Source organism: Vicugna pacos, chromosome 14, assembly GCF_048564905.1.
Source record: "Vicugna pacos chromosome 14, VicPac4, whole genome shotgun sequence".
NCBI lineage: Eukaryota > Metazoa > Chordata > Mammalia > Artiodactyla > Camelidae > Vicugna > Vicugna pacos.
This window is the reverse complement of record NC_133000.1, coordinates 9,560,980-9,580,558: the sequence shown is the minus strand read 5'-3', so window position 1 is coordinate 9,580,558 and position 19,579 is coordinate 9,560,980. Positions and strand designations below refer to the sequence as shown.

Below are 19,579 nucleotides of genomic sequence, written 5' to 3'. Positions count from 1 at the left end.
TAAAAATTACCATAAAATAGTTAAATAAATTGCTCCCACAAAACAAATCTATCTCCAAAGCCTGGGTGAAAATCAGCAGAATTACAGAAAAATATACTATATATTTTAAATTCCTCCCCATAGGTCATTTCAATAAAAAAAAAATTAAGGGGTAGAAAACACTCCTCAGAATAGTTTAATTTTTCCCTTTAACAATGAGAGGTGTCTGAGATCACTGAAAGGATCAGCTACAGAAGGCAATTCATTTCACGTGTTCAGTGTAATAGAAAATCACTGTGTTGCAGCAACAAGAAGTACTTGCGCTGGAGTATTATTCCAGGGCGCCCAGTTCACCCACAGTGATAAGAGCGGATGGGTGAATCCTCTGTTATGTAAATCACTGTCAGCTCCCCGCTTGAAGGGTGCTGAAGGAAGCAGCTCAGAAAACAGTCTGGCGTCCTTGAAACCGAATGACTTCACTTCCCCGCAACACTCTAGGACTAACGAGTTTCTTAGCCCTTTTCTCACCATCCATTTTTCTTCTTCAAAGTGCAAATCGTTAGTGAAAAGGCCCTGGTTATACCAATTAGTTTGCACAAAGTGCTTCGGCGTTTAGCTTCGCTTTAACCCAATTAAGCCGCACAGTGAGCCCCGAAGATGCGCCACCTGCGCGCCTGGCTCCAGAGCGGCTGCCCGGAGCCCCTCGCGTCCTTCGCGTCAGGCCCACCCGGACGGCCGAGCCAGGGTCCCCCAAACGGCCCCGGGGCCTCCGCCTCCCAGGCTGCCTCACATTCTGGACAATCGGGGGCATCTGCAGGTAGCCCCCCCAAATCGAGAGACCAGGTCTCAGCCAAGCAACTCTGAGCTGAACGCGAGGGAAAGCCCACTGGGCGCAGGGGCCGGCGACGGCGACCAGGAAGCGCGGGGCTCGGCCGCGACCGCACGTGGGCCCAGCGATTTTCGGGCGGACGGGCGCCGGGGCAGAGAACGTGGCCTAGCGGCCGTGGAGAAACTCCCGACACCAAGTAAGGTTTTAAAATAACCCACAGGCGCGCGCGCACACACACTAAAGCCTGTGGGACACAGAGCAGAGAGAGGAAAGAAGGATGGCCCGGGAGTGCGGAGCAGCGGAAGAGAGGCACAGGGGGAAGCGCGCAGAACCTGCGCTGGGTGGGGACAAAGGTGGCTTTTCCTCAGAGACCACGGCACATCTTCGCCTTCGTGGCCGCAGGTTCTGGGGCTCTGATTTGCCTCCTCTTCCTTCTCTTCCAAATGCCAAAGGGTAGCAGTGCGTTCACCCGCATCGCTGGCAAAGTGAGGACGGGCTGGCGGGTGCTCCCAAGCCCTGCTCCTAAGGGAATGAAAGGTTCTTGGGGGACAGAGTGGATAGATGCTATGAGCCCCGAGTCTAATGTACTATTTTAAGCTAAATCGGAATCTACCACTCTTGGATAACGAGAAAGTATGATGCTCTATGGGTGCAAAGAAGGAAAAAAAAATCAAATGCTTGAGTAAAAAGTGGAAGCCCTAAACAAGATCTTATTACAAGTGGCTCTGAAGGAAAGTACCCACAAACCGGTTCCAGGAGTTATAGGATTTTGTTGGTAAGATTCTTAATTTGAAAAAGACAGCATCTAATTTAAAGGTAGGCAATTAAAAATCTGCCTAGGTTTAAAAACCACTACAGAATCCCTAAGTCGTATTTCTTCTATCTCCTGTACATTAAGGAAACAATCGGTACCACCAGGAAAAAAAAATGTTCCACATAAATCCATTTCTCACTCCTGGTTCTAGGTTCCCAAATTTAGAAATGATTTCTTTCAAAGGTTTCAAAAATGATATTTAAATTAAAAAAGCCCTGGATGACTGCAAATTAATTTTCTTTTAAAACCGCAACCATTTTCCTGTAATCAAATCTATGAAATAATATAAGATTAGAAGTCTACTGTCAGGTGACCACTAAGGACACTTAGGAGAAGACATATAGCCTTAATTATATATCTGTAAACAAGCCAGAAAGCCCAAACCTGCAAATTTTCAGGTTATCTGCCAGTAGGTCTCATCTCTATGATCTCTCCTGAATGTTTACCTATTAAATACAGCTCACTATGAACTCACACTAAAATAATCTCTCGATCACACAGATAGTTTATTTCTCAAATATTTCTGCCAGTGCATACAAAACTTCATGTCCTGGTTATAATGTTGGGCACGTCTATCAAAGTACAAAGAGGACTGCAGATGGGGGGAGGGGTGTACTAAACATTTTTTAAACATCCTAGCTTAAACTGGGGTAGACAACATTTAACAGCAATAATTGTCATATTTAACAACTACAAATGAGGAAAAAACAAATTAAACACTGCATAACATAAAAGAAATCATTCTGGTATCAGAACATCCAGAAAAATCACACAGGTATTAGTAAGTCCATCTAAGCCAACTTGCATATACATGAAAGAGCAAACTCCCAACCTACATTCAAAAGGCCCTCGAGGATTAACAGACATTAATTATCTTACTCTAAATGCAAGTTAGTGACTTTTGTTTCAGAAAACCCCATCTAGTTCACCAATTGATGGATGAACATTAGTACACCTGTATTTGCATTTCATCGGTAAAAAGACAAGCAGGGTTTTCAGCACAGAAGAGAACCACTTTGCCAAGTCTTTTCAAAACGTCAATATGCTTCAATTAATACCAAAGCTGAGAGATTCCTCTTGATTTCCAAGACTGTCTAGGTGGCCTGGGTGGTTTTCTGCCGGCAGCAGCCTCCTACCTTCAGTTTGTGTGCCTATATCCATGAGGGGGATTAATTAGCCGGGTTGGAGCTCACGGAGGCTGTCGTGACGAGCCCAGTGGCGATTGGCCGCCAGCCTGCCTGGCCCTGCCTTTATAATTTCCACACGAGTGCATCTGGGCTCTTAGACAAACCAACAGCAGCTTCTTCTGACACATACACACGCACACTCACCCCCGACACACACTCAGCACACTTTTCCTCCATCTGATTAACAGTCCTGCACACACAATGATTACAGGAATGCGTAAATAAATACGGAAAGGGTTGATTATTTTGACTACTGGAAGAGCTTTGCTGGGTCTCAGCGCAACTTTTGTTTTTATTACTGAGAAGGTGATCTCTCCTTGCGTTTCTCTCACACAAGGATTCTTTAAAAGAGGAAGAGAAACAGAGGGGGTAGAACAATCTTTCACTTTAAGATCGGCTGGGCTCAAAGATAAAAGGAAGGGGAACGCGGCCGCTAGGAATCCACCCGCTGCAGCACTTCGGAAAGACGTTTCTGATACATTTCTGAGCGCGGCGGCCCGTTTCTCCACCGAAGTTGGCTCCAGCTCTAGCAGCCGCATTGGATCCCACAGCTTACTGCGAGACTCCGGTGTACAATCCGGATCTCTGCCCCAACATGATCGCGGCTCAGGCCAAGCTGGTCTACCATCTGAATAAATACTACAACGAAAAATGCCAAGCCAGGAAAGCTGCCATTGCCAAAACTATCCGGGAAGTCTGCAAAGTAGTTTCCGACGTCCTGAAGGAGGTGGAAGTGCAGGAGCCCCGATTCATCAGCTCTCTCAACGAGATGGACAATCGCTACGAGGGCCTCGAGGTCATCTCCCCCACCGAATTTGAAGTGGTGCTTTACCTTAACCAAATGGGGGTGTTCAACTTTGTGGACGACGGCTCGCTGCCCGGCTGCGCGGTGCTGAAGTTGAGCGACGGGCGCAAGAGGAGCATGTCCCTCTGGGTGGAATTCATTACCGCCTCCGGCTACCTCTCGGCGCGCAAAATCCGGTCCAGGTTTCAGACGCTGGTGGCTCAAGCGGTAGACAAATGTAGCTACAGGGATGTGGTAAAGATGGTGGCAGACACCAGCGAAGTGAAACTGAGAATCCGAGATAGGTACGTGGTGCAGATCACCCCGGCTTTTAAATGCACCGGGATCTGGCCGAGGAGTGCTGCCCACTGGCCACTTCCCCACATCCCCTGGCCGGGACCCAACCGGGTGGCGGAGGTCAAAGCGGAGGGGTTCAATCTCTTGTCCAAGGAGTGCCACTCCCTGGCCGGCAAGCAGAGCTCAGCCGAGAGCGACGCCTGGGTGCTGCAGTTCGCGGAGGCAGAGAACAGACTTCAGATGGGGGGCTGCAGAAAGAAATGCCTCTCCATCCTCAAAACCTTACGGGATCGTCACCTTGAACTGCCAGGCCAGCCCCTGAACAATTACCACATGAAGACTTTGGTTTCCTATGAGTGTGAAAAGCATCCCCGGGAGTCAGACTGGGACGAGTCTTGCCTGGGTGATCGGCTTAACGGGATTTTGCTGCAACTTATCTCCTGCCTGCAGTGCCGGCGGTGTCCTCACTACTTCCTACCAAACTTAGATCTGTTTCAAGGCAAACCTCACTCGGCTTTGGAGAACGCTGCCAAACAAACGTGGCGACTGGCAAGAGAGATCCTAACCAACCCGAAAAGTTTGGAAAAACTTTAGAGGACAATGTAATCGAGAGCCGAAATGTGATGACTATTCTCAAAGTTCTCACTGAGTGTAAACTTCCTGTTCGATTCCAACCTAGTGTTCCACTTGACAGTGCAAAGAATCTCTTCCTTAAAAAGGAGTACTCATACAATGTTGAGGCATCATCTCACCCACCCCTCCAAGGGAAGAAAAAGAAGCAGGGAAAGCGGATGGAGAAAACCCCAAACCCACAAGTATTAGAAGACTTCTTTACAAAGGATTTCATATCTCCCTTGAAAAGTACACAGTAACACCCGGAAAACAGCCTGGCTGTAATGCAAGACCACAATGAACACTGCCTAACTATCAAAGGATTATAGCAATCCTGGTGATTTAGATGCATCTGGCTGTGAGTAAACACGATTTGGATATGCCATCTGAAGGAAAGTGTAATGTATATTTTGATTTGTAACAAATATTGTGATCTCACATTGTCTTTGAAAGTGTGGATGTTGGTGTTTTGTGATTTGGTGAACAGAAGTTAAATTGCCATTTTGGATACTTCCAGACATTTTCCACTAACAAAGATTTAAAGGTAGATTTCCTCCTGGTACTTTGACCCATCTTTGGAAGTGTCTGAACTTTAAAAAGTTTACATTTTGTTTCAAATATATTGCTTGTTCTATTTCTAACATTCCATAAATATACTTGAAATGTTATTTAAATATATTCAAAGAAAGTTGAATTCAGCTTATATAATAACGCTTGAATATCTGAATTATATATTTGAAAAATGCACTTGAAATACACTGGATAATTACTTTTGTGATTTAGATTTTAATTTCTGTTGCTGGTTTTTATTTAATTAGAAGCTAATAAATGAAGTAAAATAAAAGTTGTTGTGTTTCACTTTAAATTGTTTTTCGGTCAGAAGATTAATGTTTCATTTTGAAAACTGAACCCACTTGACTATTTTAAACATTGTGAGAAATACGCTAATGAAATTATTAAAAATAAAATCTAAAATATTAGAGAAAAGCTTTTTATATAGCTCCAGAAGACAATGATCTACTGTCAGTTGCTGACTTTTTATGAGACTATTTCATGCTACAACAGACACAAGTTAAATTTATCTTTGAAAGCTTGCTCTTCTGGGCTAATATTTCTGAAGAATTTTTGATAAATATAAGGATGAAATATGTCATGACAGTCAAGGTTGCTGAGTTAAAAATCATACTAACTCAGAGAAAATGAACTTAACAAAGTTCTAATAAAACTTCTGAAATTTGTATATGAAAACTAACTATGCTAATAAAATGAAGATAATTTCTGACCTATTTTATGTCAAACCTTATTTTATGCAGGAAGGGTTCCACTGGCAGGATAAATGAATCAGAAATCCAAAATTACTTTTTACTTCATAGAGCAAGCCAATGATAAAGGCATAAAGACAAATTTTAAATTATCTAAAATCAAATATATTACATTTAAAACTCATTTTCAAAATTCAATTCTTTTGGATCCAGAAGTGAAAGAAGTCCTGTGACTGTCCTTCAGAGTATTTTAATTGTCAACAAGTGCAGGAAGGACTAATCACCTATGGGCCTTAAGGTAGTTAGTTAATTCAGGTGGGGGTAAATTTTAGAATTTCAATTGCTATTCTACAAATAGTGTTTTATGCTGCTTTATTTCTCTATATAAATTAAATATAAATTATACACTTCTGGATCTATGGCAGCATTTGTCTTTGACTAGTTTAGAATAACTGCCTCTGAAAAATACTTTAAAGGAAGATCTTTGTAAAATGATGCTTGAATATCCAGCATGACACGTTCTCTGAATTCTTATTCTCAGGAAAAAAAGTTTACAAATTGCACAATAACAAAAGTTAAAACAACAGAATTGGTTTTCAGAAGAGAGTGCAGAGTAATAGAGCTGCCAAAACCTCACGTTTTAAAAGTTACACAATAAGATATAATAAACATTTATGCATTTCAAATCATCCAAATATGAATTGCCTGGCATTACACTCACAGAAGAATACAAACTAAACATCTGAGTGCCAGTATATACTGTGTATACACATTTTAAATCAAAGCTTCTCAGAAAATCAGTTTCTCTTCCTTTTAAATTCACATATAAAATCCACTTTTATTTCAGGAGGTGAAAAAATGGATGTAATAAGGGAGATGAATTTATATCCAAATCCCTGCCCTTTTTCTTATAACCTTTCAATAAAAAATAAGTCATATTGCAATGCACACTTTTGGAAATCAAAAGTGATCTTGGTAAGAAATTTCCAGAGACCTTTCCCAGTCTTCCCCAAGAGCTGGAGATGCTGTACCCCAGAGACTTGGGACAAATTGGTTCAACTATCAAATCTGACCAAGTGCACACAAAGGCACTCATGGACAGACTGTTAAAATGTACAAAATGTGCATGATCTGGTAATACAAGATTTTAAATCGCTAATATATTCTTCAATCCCATGAAATAGAACATGTGTGTTATTTCATTCATTTTACTTTCTGCAAGAAAGATGGGAATGTGCTCCCCTCCCCCACTGTCATTTAAAACCAAGCAAAATTGAAAACCACTTCCTGCCACAAAGCCACCAGCACTGCAAACGAAATTACTTTAACTCACTTTCGTGTCGATCTTCTTGAAGGCAGGATCATCCTCATCTACCTCGAAGTAGATTTCTGTCGTGGTGATGGAGAGAGTCCCTTTGGCCACCACCACGGGAGCGATGAGCTGGGCAGGGGTGCTGAGAACTACTGGGCCTGAAAGAGAGGGCACTGGAGTCAGGCTGCGCTTCTGTGCCCCTGACACTCCCTCCCCGAAGGGTACCACAGGTTTTGATTTTTAAAGCTGCACTAAAAAAAAAAAGTTGTCTATATTATGCGGCAAACTCCTTTCATGTGAGATGGGTCTGCTTTGCTTTTTATGCATTACCTTATAACGCGACTAGAGATAAATAATTCTATAAAACCCCAAAAGGTCAGCATACCGAAAATGTGGCTCTCAGCAAGCGGGTCTGCACCCGCCGCCTAGAAGTCCTGTATGGTTGGTGAGGCGCTGCCATTAGCTAACTTAAAAGTGCAGAACAGACTCTCCAAGGCCCCAATTCTCCATTGAGCGCCAGCCGCGTTTCCAGAGACCCTGGGCAGTCAGCGCTGGCCCCCAAAACCACTCGTCGTGTAAAGCCCGTCAACTGGGCAACAGCATTCCCCCAGGATGGGCGGGAGGACGTGAAGGGGTACAGGGTCTAAACACATAAATTCCACTGCACTAACGGGTTTGCATCTTGCAAGAAAAGGAATACCGGCGTCCTAAAGCGCACTGCACATCGACATACGCGCAAACATGGACATCAAATATTTCTTAGGCACAAAAGAACGAAAATTGTAGCACTTATTTTTCTCACCGAGAAAAAGTCAAAAATGATGAAATTGTAAGACGCCTGAACAAAACGATGGTCAGAAAAGCATTAGAAACGTGCTGTTCCTCAACTCTTGGGACTAGAGGAACTAACCTTCCGTAAAAGATGTTCAAAACGTGTGCATACTAAGGTGCTTACTTCGAATTTCCACTTGAATTAAAATCGAAAATTACAAATTTCATTTATTAGAATATTAATTCAAAGAAGGATTACTTAACTGCCCTTTAAAATTTCCCGAAGGGGAGGCATTCTTTTCTATCATAGACTTAAAATTCAAACTTAGAAATCAGAAAAAATGTATTCGTTTTTCAGCAGCAAGGGCGCGTTATACTCCCTTCCACTTTCCCCCCCTCAAATGCACACAAATGAGTCACAACAACAGCAGGAGAAAGGCAATGAAAACGTATGTCCCCTGCGGCCCCTCAGGCCCGGGCCCCTCGGCGGCGGCTCCTCGCGGGGAGACCGGCCCTCGCCGCCGCCGCCGCCGCCGCCGCCGCCGCCACGGCCGCCTCGAGCAGGCCCGGCCCGGCCGCGCGGGGACTGCGGCGGACTTCGCGTTTCCAGGGAGCAGCACACACCGAATCCGCGACCGTCCAGCACAAAGCCGGGCGTTTCTGCTGCAGGAGGACCGGAGAGGAACTGGCCGCTTCTGTCGCGCTTAAAGGGGTGGCTATGAAGCACACTGTGTCAGTCTGCACCCCTGATCGTGACCGCCCGGGTCAGGCTAAGGCTAAGGCCCAGCTTTTATTTTACTGCTTTCTATCCCGGAGGAGCCCGCACTGGGGTGCCCGGGCTCGGGGCGCGCGGATTCCCGCCTGGGTCTCGGGCAGGCAGCTTCCGCCCGAGCCGGGCGGAGTCGGGGTCCACCTCGGCTCCATAAGGTTTTTCTTTCCAAAGGGCGAGGCGGTCGATCTGAAGCGCCACTTTAAAGGCTCATCAATCTTAATCTAGGTTGCTCAAGTAATTATGCCCGAATCTCTTGTACGATTACAAGTGGATTTGGGTTTCTATTCCCCAGGCCCTCCTTTGTGTTTATTGGAGGGTCTGTGCGCGCGCTCGGCGGCGCCTCCTGCCTCCGCGCCCTCCTCCGAAGCCCCCAACGCTCGGGCCGGTTAGAACCGCTCCCTTAACCCTTAAGCCACCGGGACGCTCTTCTAGATGCCACTTTTCACAGTTCCCTTCAGGAGAAATCCAGGTTTACTTGTGACTGGGGCGAGGTGAGAAAGAAGGTGACCTGATTCACATCGGAAACAAAGTGTCTTCTTACACATCGCTGAACCTTGATAAAACCTCAGAAAAGTCGTCATTCTAAACACAGAAAGCTAGTGATTGCTGGTTTAACAGAGATTTCAAGCATCTGGAGCCAAGAATGGCCAAAAACATTAAACATGGCGAGCTGCTTCTTTCTCTTAAAAAGTAATTTAACATATCCAAACAAATTGGGAAAGAATTTAAAAATCACGATACAGAAACATACAAACTGATTTACCGAAATATACAGTGTTAAGAATTTTAAGTACACAATTCCGTGAACTTTTAACAGGGAACACATTTTCTCTACCTGTTTTTCTGCGTTTCTGAAAGGCGAGTGCGTTTCCTTTTGATTTGACTCCAATTCTCATTCTATTGAATGGACTTTTCTGGGGGTTCATACAAGGGCTATGAACCGGTCTTTCTTTAAGAAAGACACTCATGAAATATTCAGCCTTAATAGTGTGTCATTTTTACCCTTGTCCTTTGGAAATCTCCAATTACAACTTCCAATTCCATAGCATGTTTAAGAGCGCTGAGTCTTTTTGTTGTAGCCTTCAGGGAGCAACCAGCCGCAGAGAGAATAGAGTTAATCCACTACAGCAATACAGAGAGGGGATTATGTTTTAATCCCCTTTGGGGGAGCCTCTGGATCTTAGGGATCCGATATTAAAATGTTTACATAAGGCACAATCACAAACCAAAAAAAAAAAAAAAAAAACCACCTTGGATCCGTTTCCCAATAAAAATAGTTTAGAAAGGGCAGCATGTCTGGATGTCAGAGAGATGATGATCTGGCAGATTCTGTCCTAGAAGATAACTAGGTACAAATTTAATCTCCTAACTTTGTTTCATGTAGTGAGTTTGTAGATATATTCATTCTAATGACTTCTATGGCAATACAAGGATAAATTATATCAATGTCTTTAAGTACATACAGAAGTAAAGTGATGGTTATTAAAAGATAGTTAAACAGATGGATGGAACAAAACCTCCTCCCCTTGTACTGCTGCATACAATGGTTTAAAATTCCACCATCTAACGTGGTAATTAAAGGAAAAAATAAATGTCATTTACCTTTTGGAATTGGCACTGTAATGTTTAGGAAATATTGATCCATTCCTATATTTGAAAGAAGGATAGGGATATTACTTGCCATTAATTTAAATGCTAATTTAAAATCTGAACTAGAGCAAAAATCACTCAAACATGATGGAAAGAGTCTTTAGAAGAAGGAACGTCTCTTTAGAGCTATGGGATCTTTAATCAGTTGAGATGGTAAATGTAGAGTAGAAAATACATATGTTTTATATTTGAGAAGGGAACTGTTCATCAAACATATTTTAAAACTATAATGTTAAAAAAATACTTGTGGGTTTGGAGGATTCTCCTGACAACAAAGTTGTAAGTCGAGAAATCTTAATAATAATCAACTTTTAAATAGAACTTTACAGTTCACAAAGTTCTTTTACATTTTTACTTAACTACTGGTTCAGTATTCACAATTTTGGACATATGGATGTGTCAATACCCTCCCGCCAAAGACCACCAGGAGCACAACTGCAGTTGAGAAAGTTGGGTTTATTGCTCAATGCAGTGAGGGATATATTGGAACTTCGGGGCGACTGAGTGTAAAAAGGGACTTATTGTAGGGTCTGGGCTTTGGTTAAGTGATTTGGGGAAGTATTCAAGGACGCAGGGCTTGACCGGGCTCTGTCAGGGAAGAGCGGTAATTCTGTGACCTGGTGTCTCAATAAATCTTATCTAGGACTAGACCTAGGCTAAAACTACCTGGCAAAGAAGTAGCAGTCCTTCGTACAATCAGGAGAAAGGGATGTTAATATTCAAGCAGTGTGTAAAGAGACCTTGTTTTTGTCTGTGCTTAGACAAAATTAAAAAGTTGTCTTTTGCCTCACATCATCACGTGACCTCGTCTGATGCTGATGTTCTGTGAGGTTGTTTATGTCCAACACGAGAACACCCTTGTCAAGCTGTGAGCCCCAGGCCAGCTCCCAACAGTACCGAGGCCTCCTTGTGAGGGTCAGGCCGGTTTCCTGAGGTCAGGGGCTGCTTTTCTTTTTCTCAGATACAGGAATTAATCATTTTTTGGGGGGGTGGTCAACAGCTTTCCTGCTATTAAAAGGCAATTATGGTGATTAAATTCTCAAACAATGCTAAAATTCTTTTCAAATTTCAATACAGAGTATGACAAAGAATATATATAGGGACAAGGAGTTGAAGTAATTAAAATTGGCATTGTTACAATTATTTGATGAACTTTCAGTTCGCAAAAACTATATTTACATGAAATTATGATGTATTATAGAGTCACCTGAATATTTGCTAAACTTAGTTTAATATTAATGAAAGTTTTATTAGCTATATGGATTAACTCCAACCTCAAGTACTTTGAAACCACATGTTCAATTTGCTTTTGGAACATGAAAAAGACCACTATTTTGGGATAATAAGCATTGACTAATCTTTGTAAAATTACTCAACTTAAAATCCTGAAATTATTTAGAAGAAATAAAACTAATTTGAAATCCTTTGTGTTTAGTGAAAAAGGCCATTATTCCAAAAAATCTTTAAGACAGAAATAAATAAATTTTTACAATGACTCCTATAATGTGATAAAATTTGTAGGAAAATAACTCACAGCATGAGTGACTGAACATATCTAAAATATTACCACTGCTTTGAACTTTAAATTAATAGTTCCATACTTAAAAATAATTTAAGAAAATGTTTGCCCCACAGAATTAGAAGAGTAAAATGCTTTAATCTCAAAGTAATTTAAAATAAATTATTGAAGAATATGAGAAAGTTGGAACTTTGTTTGGGATTCTAGGAAAACTTCAGGCATTAAGAAAATGGAGAAGTTTGTGCCTAGGGGAGAGGAGAGTTCGGGGGAAAATACTGCAGAAGATCTTAGATTCCCTTTATCCAGCACAGTTCCCTGGGTTTCAAGCATTTGAAATGCCTCAAGAAAAAAAAGAAAGCATAACAAAATCTCTACACAGTGCTGCTTTTCTTTATGTAAAGAGAGTATTTATAGTGGTCCAAATACATTATCAGAATAATGATCCTCTGAAATTTTCAAAAACTTCTTGCAATGAAAATAGTTACAGAATATTTTAGCTTGACTCAGAAAAATATAACTTAAACAAGTAATAGAATACATACTCCAAGAGTTATAAATTTAACTTCCAGCATTGTTACCTCCTTCCCTAACGCACACACACATACACACACACACACACACACACACACACACACACACACACACACACACACACACACACACAGAAACTACCCATTATAAATACTCTAGAAATCCAAATTTTATACAAAGCTCACCATGCCCAAGAAGTGACCTCTTTACACTCTTTGGTGACTTTTTGCATAATCTATCCTTAGATTGAGATTAACAATAACCAATCACTCCCACGGTACAGTGGTTTCCTTAGACTACCACCATACAAAATGAGACAGGTGCTTAAGAACACATGTGAATCTTTTCAGACCTGAGCAAACCTACCTCTGGTAAAACTCAGCTTACCAGAGTCTGAAACAGGAATAGAAAGAATGGAGCCCTCTATATAAGAGCAACTGAAAACTGCATTTTAACAAAATACCTGTTCATCATGGTAGAACATCTATTTTTGCATGAATAAAATCTCATTTAATGTGTTGATAACAAATAATTTTTAAAAGCCCTAAAAGATAATCTGATAGGCTCTAACTTTAATGTACCATTTGTGTTTTTTAATTCCTTTGTGGAACAAATAATTCTTTATGTTAAAAAGAAACCAACAAAAACTAGTGCATTTTCTGCATAGGCAATTTTATGGAACAAAAAGCTTACAAAGCATATATATTTTAAGTAAAATATTACTGAGTTATATATACTAAATTATATATATATATATACATATATATGTATATCTTAGTATATATATGTATATATATACACTAAAAAAGAGGGATGTTTTTAATGTTCATTGTGGTAATTTGCTCTGCCTTTTCATTTGCTAGGTGAGCCAGCTGAGATTTGTGTTTCTAGTTATATCACATTTAGTTCAACATGTGGAATCCATTTTTCACTTTCTGGAAGGGTATTGACTCTTTTATGGCACTAGGATATCATTTAATGATAAAGAAGAGTAAGTTCCTCCTAGACTAGATGAGTGAATAAACCAGAGGAGATGATTTAAATCTACCGGACCAGGAGGACTTCATCTTTGCACCCCTGGTTGGACTAGTGCCTTGTCTTTATGTTCCCATGGTTTCCTTGGCACATCTTTATTGCAGCACTTACCGTATATTGAATATATGTGTTTAGAAGTTTGTTTCTCCCATTTGGCACGAGCTACTTGAAGACAGGGGTATTATCTTCTTCATCTAACACAGTTTCTGTCACACAGTATGCAATCTGTGTTTATCGAACTAAATATAAAAAACGATATACACCATTGCTGCATTTATATGTCATAGTAAAAAAGGCCAATTAAAATAAAAGATTACATCTTTTATATTTCTCTGGAATTGATTTCAAATTGTTCTTTAAAATTATGAAAGACACTGCATTTTGTAGAAAAGATAAATTAAAAAATATGCTGAAAACCAGTAAGAGTTATATAATGTAATTGGTCATTCCAGCTATATCACAGGCATGCTATTATTTTTTTAAATGGCATACTTTTATAACCGCCATATCTTTCCTAGTGTGTAAGTTGTTCCCTCTTTGTAAATTAAATGCTTAGAGAGATATTTAACTCGGCATTCTTCATTCATTCATTCATGTAGTCAACAAAAACTATTCATGTTTTTGTGCACTAAGAGATAACACAGTAATGTGTAACACATCAATTTTTCCCACAAAGAGCTTATAATACAAAGTAAAGATAGAATATACAGGGGTAAGTATGCCATTTGGGAGAAAGGGTTTAGCTAATCATTATTAAAGCACCTGACATATGTTAATCTCATTTACTTCTCGTAACACTCCTATGAGATCGGTACCACTATTATTTCCATTTTATAGATAAGAAAGTGAGACTGGGTGCTGAAGTAACTTAGGGAAGGTCACACAACTAGTAAATGGTAGAGACAGGATTCAAACCTGGTTATCTAACTCCCAGGTATTTACTGTTATGTATACTTCCTCCCACCAAGCGAGGAGAAGAAAAAATTTCTATAGTCACAGAACTGTGATGATTTCCAGTCTTTGTTGGGCATTGGGGGCACGAGGTGTAGTAGGGACTGGACGAAGCAGTGGCATTTGAAGTGAGTTGTGATGGGTAGGACCTGGAGAGATGCATGTGTGGGGGAAAGAGTGTTGTAAGCAGGGAGAAGAGTGAACAAACAGACAGATGCAGGGGATGAACAGGAGTACATAAGACTGGTCAGCAATTAGGATGTGCAAAGGGGAGCAGTGGGAGATGAAACGGAAAAAACACACGAAGCCTTGAATGTCAGACTTTTTAGGTTAAGGAACCAAAGATGAAAGCTCAGGTATTATAGTATAAAGTAGTGGTGTTTACCCTTTTTTGTGCTCACACATCTCTTGGAGAAGCTGATTAAATATATGGCCCCTTCCTAGAAAAATTCACATTTGAACATTTGCCCATCCTGACTGTATAACAAATGAAGCATTTATATTTTGGGGACAATTAAATTTGGTTATTTATTTTGATGTCTTCCTCCATCTAAAGACTTTTCTGCCTCTGCATTTATTATTATCGCTTTTTCTCCAGAAAACATATTTTTCCTCCTGTTCAAGTCAGTTACTCACTCTACCTGGCTTTCCGTCCCCTACTTTAGCTACTCTCTGACCTTGTACTCCCCTCCTCTGTTCAGCTCCTAGACTTCAGTGCCCACCTCTTAGTCCCTCGCTCCTTTGGCTCCCCCCTCAGCCTCAGCCCAGGTGTTAGGGAAGTACATGTCAATATGCTGAAGGTTTGGAAGAGTCCTTGCATCAACTTAAATACCAAAATCTGCGTCATATTTTATTTTTAAACCCAGAATTTTCCAAACACATTTAACTATACTTTTTCCCCTTAGAATATTTCAAAATAATTGTTTTCCAAGGGGTATCAGGTTGAAAAATACTGAGCAAGAGTTCCTTGATTTCCAGGGCATGCTACAGACATAACTTGTTTTACTGCACTTTGCAGAGTGTGTTTTTGTAACAAATCGAAGGTTTGTGGCAACCCTGTGCCCAACTCTATGGGTGCCATTTTTCCAACAGCATTTGCTCACTTCAAGTCTCTGTGTCACATTTTGGCAATTCTCATAACATTTAAAAGTTTTTCACTATCATATTTGTTATGGTGATGTGTAATCACTGATCCTTGACACTACTACTGTCATTATTTTGGGGCACCACGAACCCCACCCATAGAAGGCTGAGAACTTAACTGATAGACGTTGTGTGTGTTCTGGTTGTTCCACTGATCAGCCTGTTCCCCTGTTTCTCTGCCACTCCTGGGGCCTCTCTATTCCCTGAGACACAATATTGAAATTAGGTCAATTAATAAACCAACACTGGCCTCTAAGGGTTCAAGCGAAACGAAGAGTCACATGTCTCTCACTTGAAATCCAAAGCTAGAAATGATTAAGCTTAGTGAGGAAGGCATGTTGAAAGGCAAGACAGGCCAAGAGTTAGGCTTCTTGCAGCAAAGAGTTAGCCACGTTGCGAATGCAAATGAAAAGTTCTTAAAGGAAATTATGGGTGCTATCCCAGTGAACAAACACATGGAAGATAAGAAAGGGAAACGACCTTGTTGCTGATATGGAGAAAGTTTTAGTGGTCTGGATAGAAGATCACACCAGCCACAACTTTCCCTCAAGCCAAACCTAATCCAGAACAACACCCGAACTCTATTCAAGTCTCTGAAGGCTGAGTGAGGTGAGGAAGCTGCAGAAGAAAAGTTTGAAGCTAGCAGAGGTTGGTTCATGAGGTTTAAGGAAAGAAGCCATTTCCATAACATAAAAGTGCAAGATGAAGCAGCAAGTGCTGATGGAAGACTGCAGCAAGTTATGCAGAAGATCTAGCCAAGGTAACTAATGAAGGTGGCCACGCTAAACAACAGATTTACAATGTAGATGAAACAGCCTTCTACTGGAAGAAGATGCCAAGTCGGACCTTCATAGCCAGAGAGGAGAAGTCAATGCCTGGCTTCAAAGCCTCAAAGGACAGGCTGACTCTCTTTTTAGTGGCTAATGCAGTTGGTGCTTTAGGTTGAAGCCAATGCTCATTTGCCATTCACAAAATCCTAGGGCCCTTAAGAATTATGCTAAATCTATTCTGCCTGTGCTCTATAAAATACACTAACAAAGCCTGGATGACAGCACATCTGTTGACAACATGGTTTACTGAATATTTTAAGCCCACTGTTGGACCTACTGCTCAGAAAGAAAGATTCCTTTCAAATTATTACTGTTCATTGACTATGCACCTGGTCACCCAAGAGCTCTGATGGAGATGGACGAGGTGATTCATGTTGTTTTCGTCCTATTAACACAACATCCATTCTGCAGCCTATGGATCAAGGAGTCATTTTTACTTTTAAGTCTTAGTCTATTTAAGAAATGAATTTCATAAGGCTATAGTTGCCATAGATAGTGATTCCCCTGATGGATCTGGGCAAAATAAATGGAAAATCTTCTGGAAAGGATTCACCATACTAGATGCCATTAAGAACATTTCTGATTCATGGGAAGAGGTCAAAATGTCAACACTAACAGGCATTTGGCAGAGGTTGATTCTAACCCTCATGGATGACTTTGAGTGGTTCCAGACTTCAGTGGAGAAGTAACTGTGGATGTAGTGGAAATGACAAGGAACTAGAATTAGAGGCAGAGCCTCAAGATGTGACTGAATGGCTGCAATCTCATGATAAAACTTGAATGGTTGAGGAGTTGCTTCTTTTGGATGAGCGATGAAAGGGGTTTCTTGAGATGGAAACTACTCCTGGTGAAGATGCCGTCAAGACTGTTGGAATGACAACAAAGGATTAAAAACGGTACATAAACTTAGTTGATAAAGCAGTGAAAGGGCCTGAGAGGACTAAGCCCAATTTGAAAGAAGTTCTACTGTGGGTAAATGCTATCAAACACCATTGCCTGCTATAAAGAAATCGTTTGTGAAAGGATATCTTTTTAGGATATTGTCACAGCCACTCCCGCCTTTGGCAACCACTACCCTGATCAATCAGTAGCCAGCAACATCGAGGCAAGACCCTCCACCAGCAAAAAGATTACAACTTGCTGAAGGCTCAGATGATGTTAGCATTGTTAGTAATAGAGTATTTTTAAATTAAGAAATGTACATTTTTTAGACATAATGCTATTACACACTTAATAGACTACACTATAGTATAAACATAACATTCTATGCACTGGGAAAACAAAAAATTTGTGTGACTTGACTCACTGCAATACTTTTGTTGTTGAGGTGGTCAGGAACTGAACCCGCAGTATATCCAAGGTGTGCCTGTAATTCTCTCTTGTTCTTTTACTGCCTGACTTCCATCTTGGTACCCCGAGGAGCTCTCCTTCATTGGCCAATTAAACCTTGTTCTGCAGGAGATTTGACTTTGGCCTACTGATCTTTCCTTTCTATTTTGTCCATTTCCTTGGGTGATCTCAGAGGTTTAAATTATGAACTCCATGCCGAACTTGGCTCTCAAATTTCAAAACTTTATATCCATTTGAACAATCTGGATACCCAACAGTCCAAGCTGACTTCATTCCTGTCTCCCCTAAAGCCCAGCATCTTCACGTTACCAAACATGTTTAACAGCTTCTACATCATTTCTTCTCCCAGGTTAGACCCTCCTCGTTCTTACTTCTCACAACCAGTGAATCATCCTGGTCCTTCACATTGTATCTCCTAAGTTTGTCTGAAGTTGCCCCCTTCTTCTCCTTCCTGCCACTACCAATTCAGTTCAGGCTCCCATCACCTCTGATTTGGTCAAGCACAGCCTCTTGCCTCAAGTCTGGGCATTCTAAAACCATAATCTGAACACTGGGTGAATAATTTGTTTAAACATAGAAACTGGATCTTTTCATTGCCATACTTAAAAATCCTTCAACTCACTGTACTTTTCAGGATAAAATACAGGCTCCTCATGGCACAGAACACTCCCTAGTAACACTGTCAGTCTCAGCCTTAGAGATCTTCTGCCTCATGCTTCTACCTGAGTAATTCAGAACTACTGTAGTTTCACGCAGAAGGTGGTATTTTAGCATCTGATGTTTACCATTGTCTGTAACAACTCCCAATCTTTCTAAATATTTTTACTTATGATTCCAGACTCAAGACAGGAAACATCCATTCTAGGAAGGCTTTCTAGAACCCACATGGTGTATTTTGTGCTATCATGGCTTACTTTGTATATCTAGGATTTTTTTTTCTTTTCATTATCTGTTCTCCATCCAGATTATAAACTCCTTAAAAGTAGGAACTTTAAGCATGTGTCTTTTTACTCCAAGTACCCACATTAACATCTTGCATATAGTAGATATTCAACATTTGCATTTGTTTTGCTTGAATAACCACATCCAGTCTGAGTCAAGCTGGGATCTGGCAGCAGAGAATAAGGACCCAACAGGTCCTTCCAGTTCTTACCTTTATTATGTGAGAATTTTGACATTTTCTATTTGAATCTTTTCTCTTTTATTTCATTTACAAATAATGCTGGTCATAATCCAAGTAACTGATATGCTAACCCTCCAATGGGTTACAATTTAGAATTAAAAAAAACCGAACATGATGTAGTGGAATGAACAAGGGCTTTTGGAGAAAGACAAGTGGGTTCACATCTTGGCTCATGTCTTCGTTATGTGATTATGAATAAATACCCCAATGTCTGACCTTAAGTTTCCACATCTTAGAATAAAGTATAATACCTAATTCATTGAGTTGTAAAGTTGTCAGTCTGCAGAACTGTTTTCTGTCAATAAATATGGATTATACCTCCTGGCTTCATCTGCCCATCCAAACTTATCTCTTTACTACGTGTATAGTCAATTCCCCACCCCCACCCCCAAAACTAGCTGGTGTATGAAGACTTATCCTCACAACCCGATCTTTGATCCCAGAATTTTTTTTTTTAAGTTTTCTGTGCTATTGGGTTCTTAGTACTCCTGTTTTAGATACAAATTGAACTGAAATAGTACTGCAACTCTATTTAGCTGCTTCACCTGTTAGTAACTTAAAATGAAGGAAAAACATCAACAGAACTTTTGAACAAAAAACACACAAGACATTACAATCAGTCATCTTCTGATCAATAAAACATTTTATCTGGAAAGAAGATACTTAAAAATATTCAGACAGCAAACTCAGTCTGACTCTTCTTTTTAGCTGATAAAAAGTTCTAGATCTGTACCTACTGGACGGATGATTTGAACTGATGAAACAGAT

The 19,579-nt window shown here is 40.7% G+C and overlaps 2 protein-coding genes across 8 annotated transcripts in view; one reads left to right on the top strand and one right to left on the bottom strand.

Moving 5' to 3' along the window:
* The window catches only part of NBEA (neurobeachin), a 540,106-nt gene that overhangs the window by 163,522 nt on the left and 357,005 nt on the right, over positions 1-19,579 (bottom strand). For all 7 annotated transcript variants that reach the window (XM_072976118.1, XM_072976119.1, XM_072976123.1 and 4 more), the window contains one exon: positions 7,098-7,234. In XM_072976118.1, coding sequence (XP_072832219.1) covers positions 7,098-7,234 — 137 coding nt within the window. The remainder of the gene's footprint in view (positions 1-7,097; positions 7,235-19,579) is intronic.
* MAB21L1 (mab-21 like 1) lies at positions 3,405-4,484 on the top strand. Its single transcript, XM_072937361.1, has one exon. The coding sequence runs from the start codon at positions 3,405-3,407 to the stop codon at positions 4,482-4,484; it is 1,080 nt and encodes a 359-aa protein (XP_072793462.1).

What these genes read in the sequence shown, in the direction of transcription:
- MAB21L1 (XM_072937361.1), top strand. Translation starts at nt 3,405, where the DNA reads ATGATCGCGGCTCAGGCCAAGCTGGTCTACCATCTGAATAAATACTAC.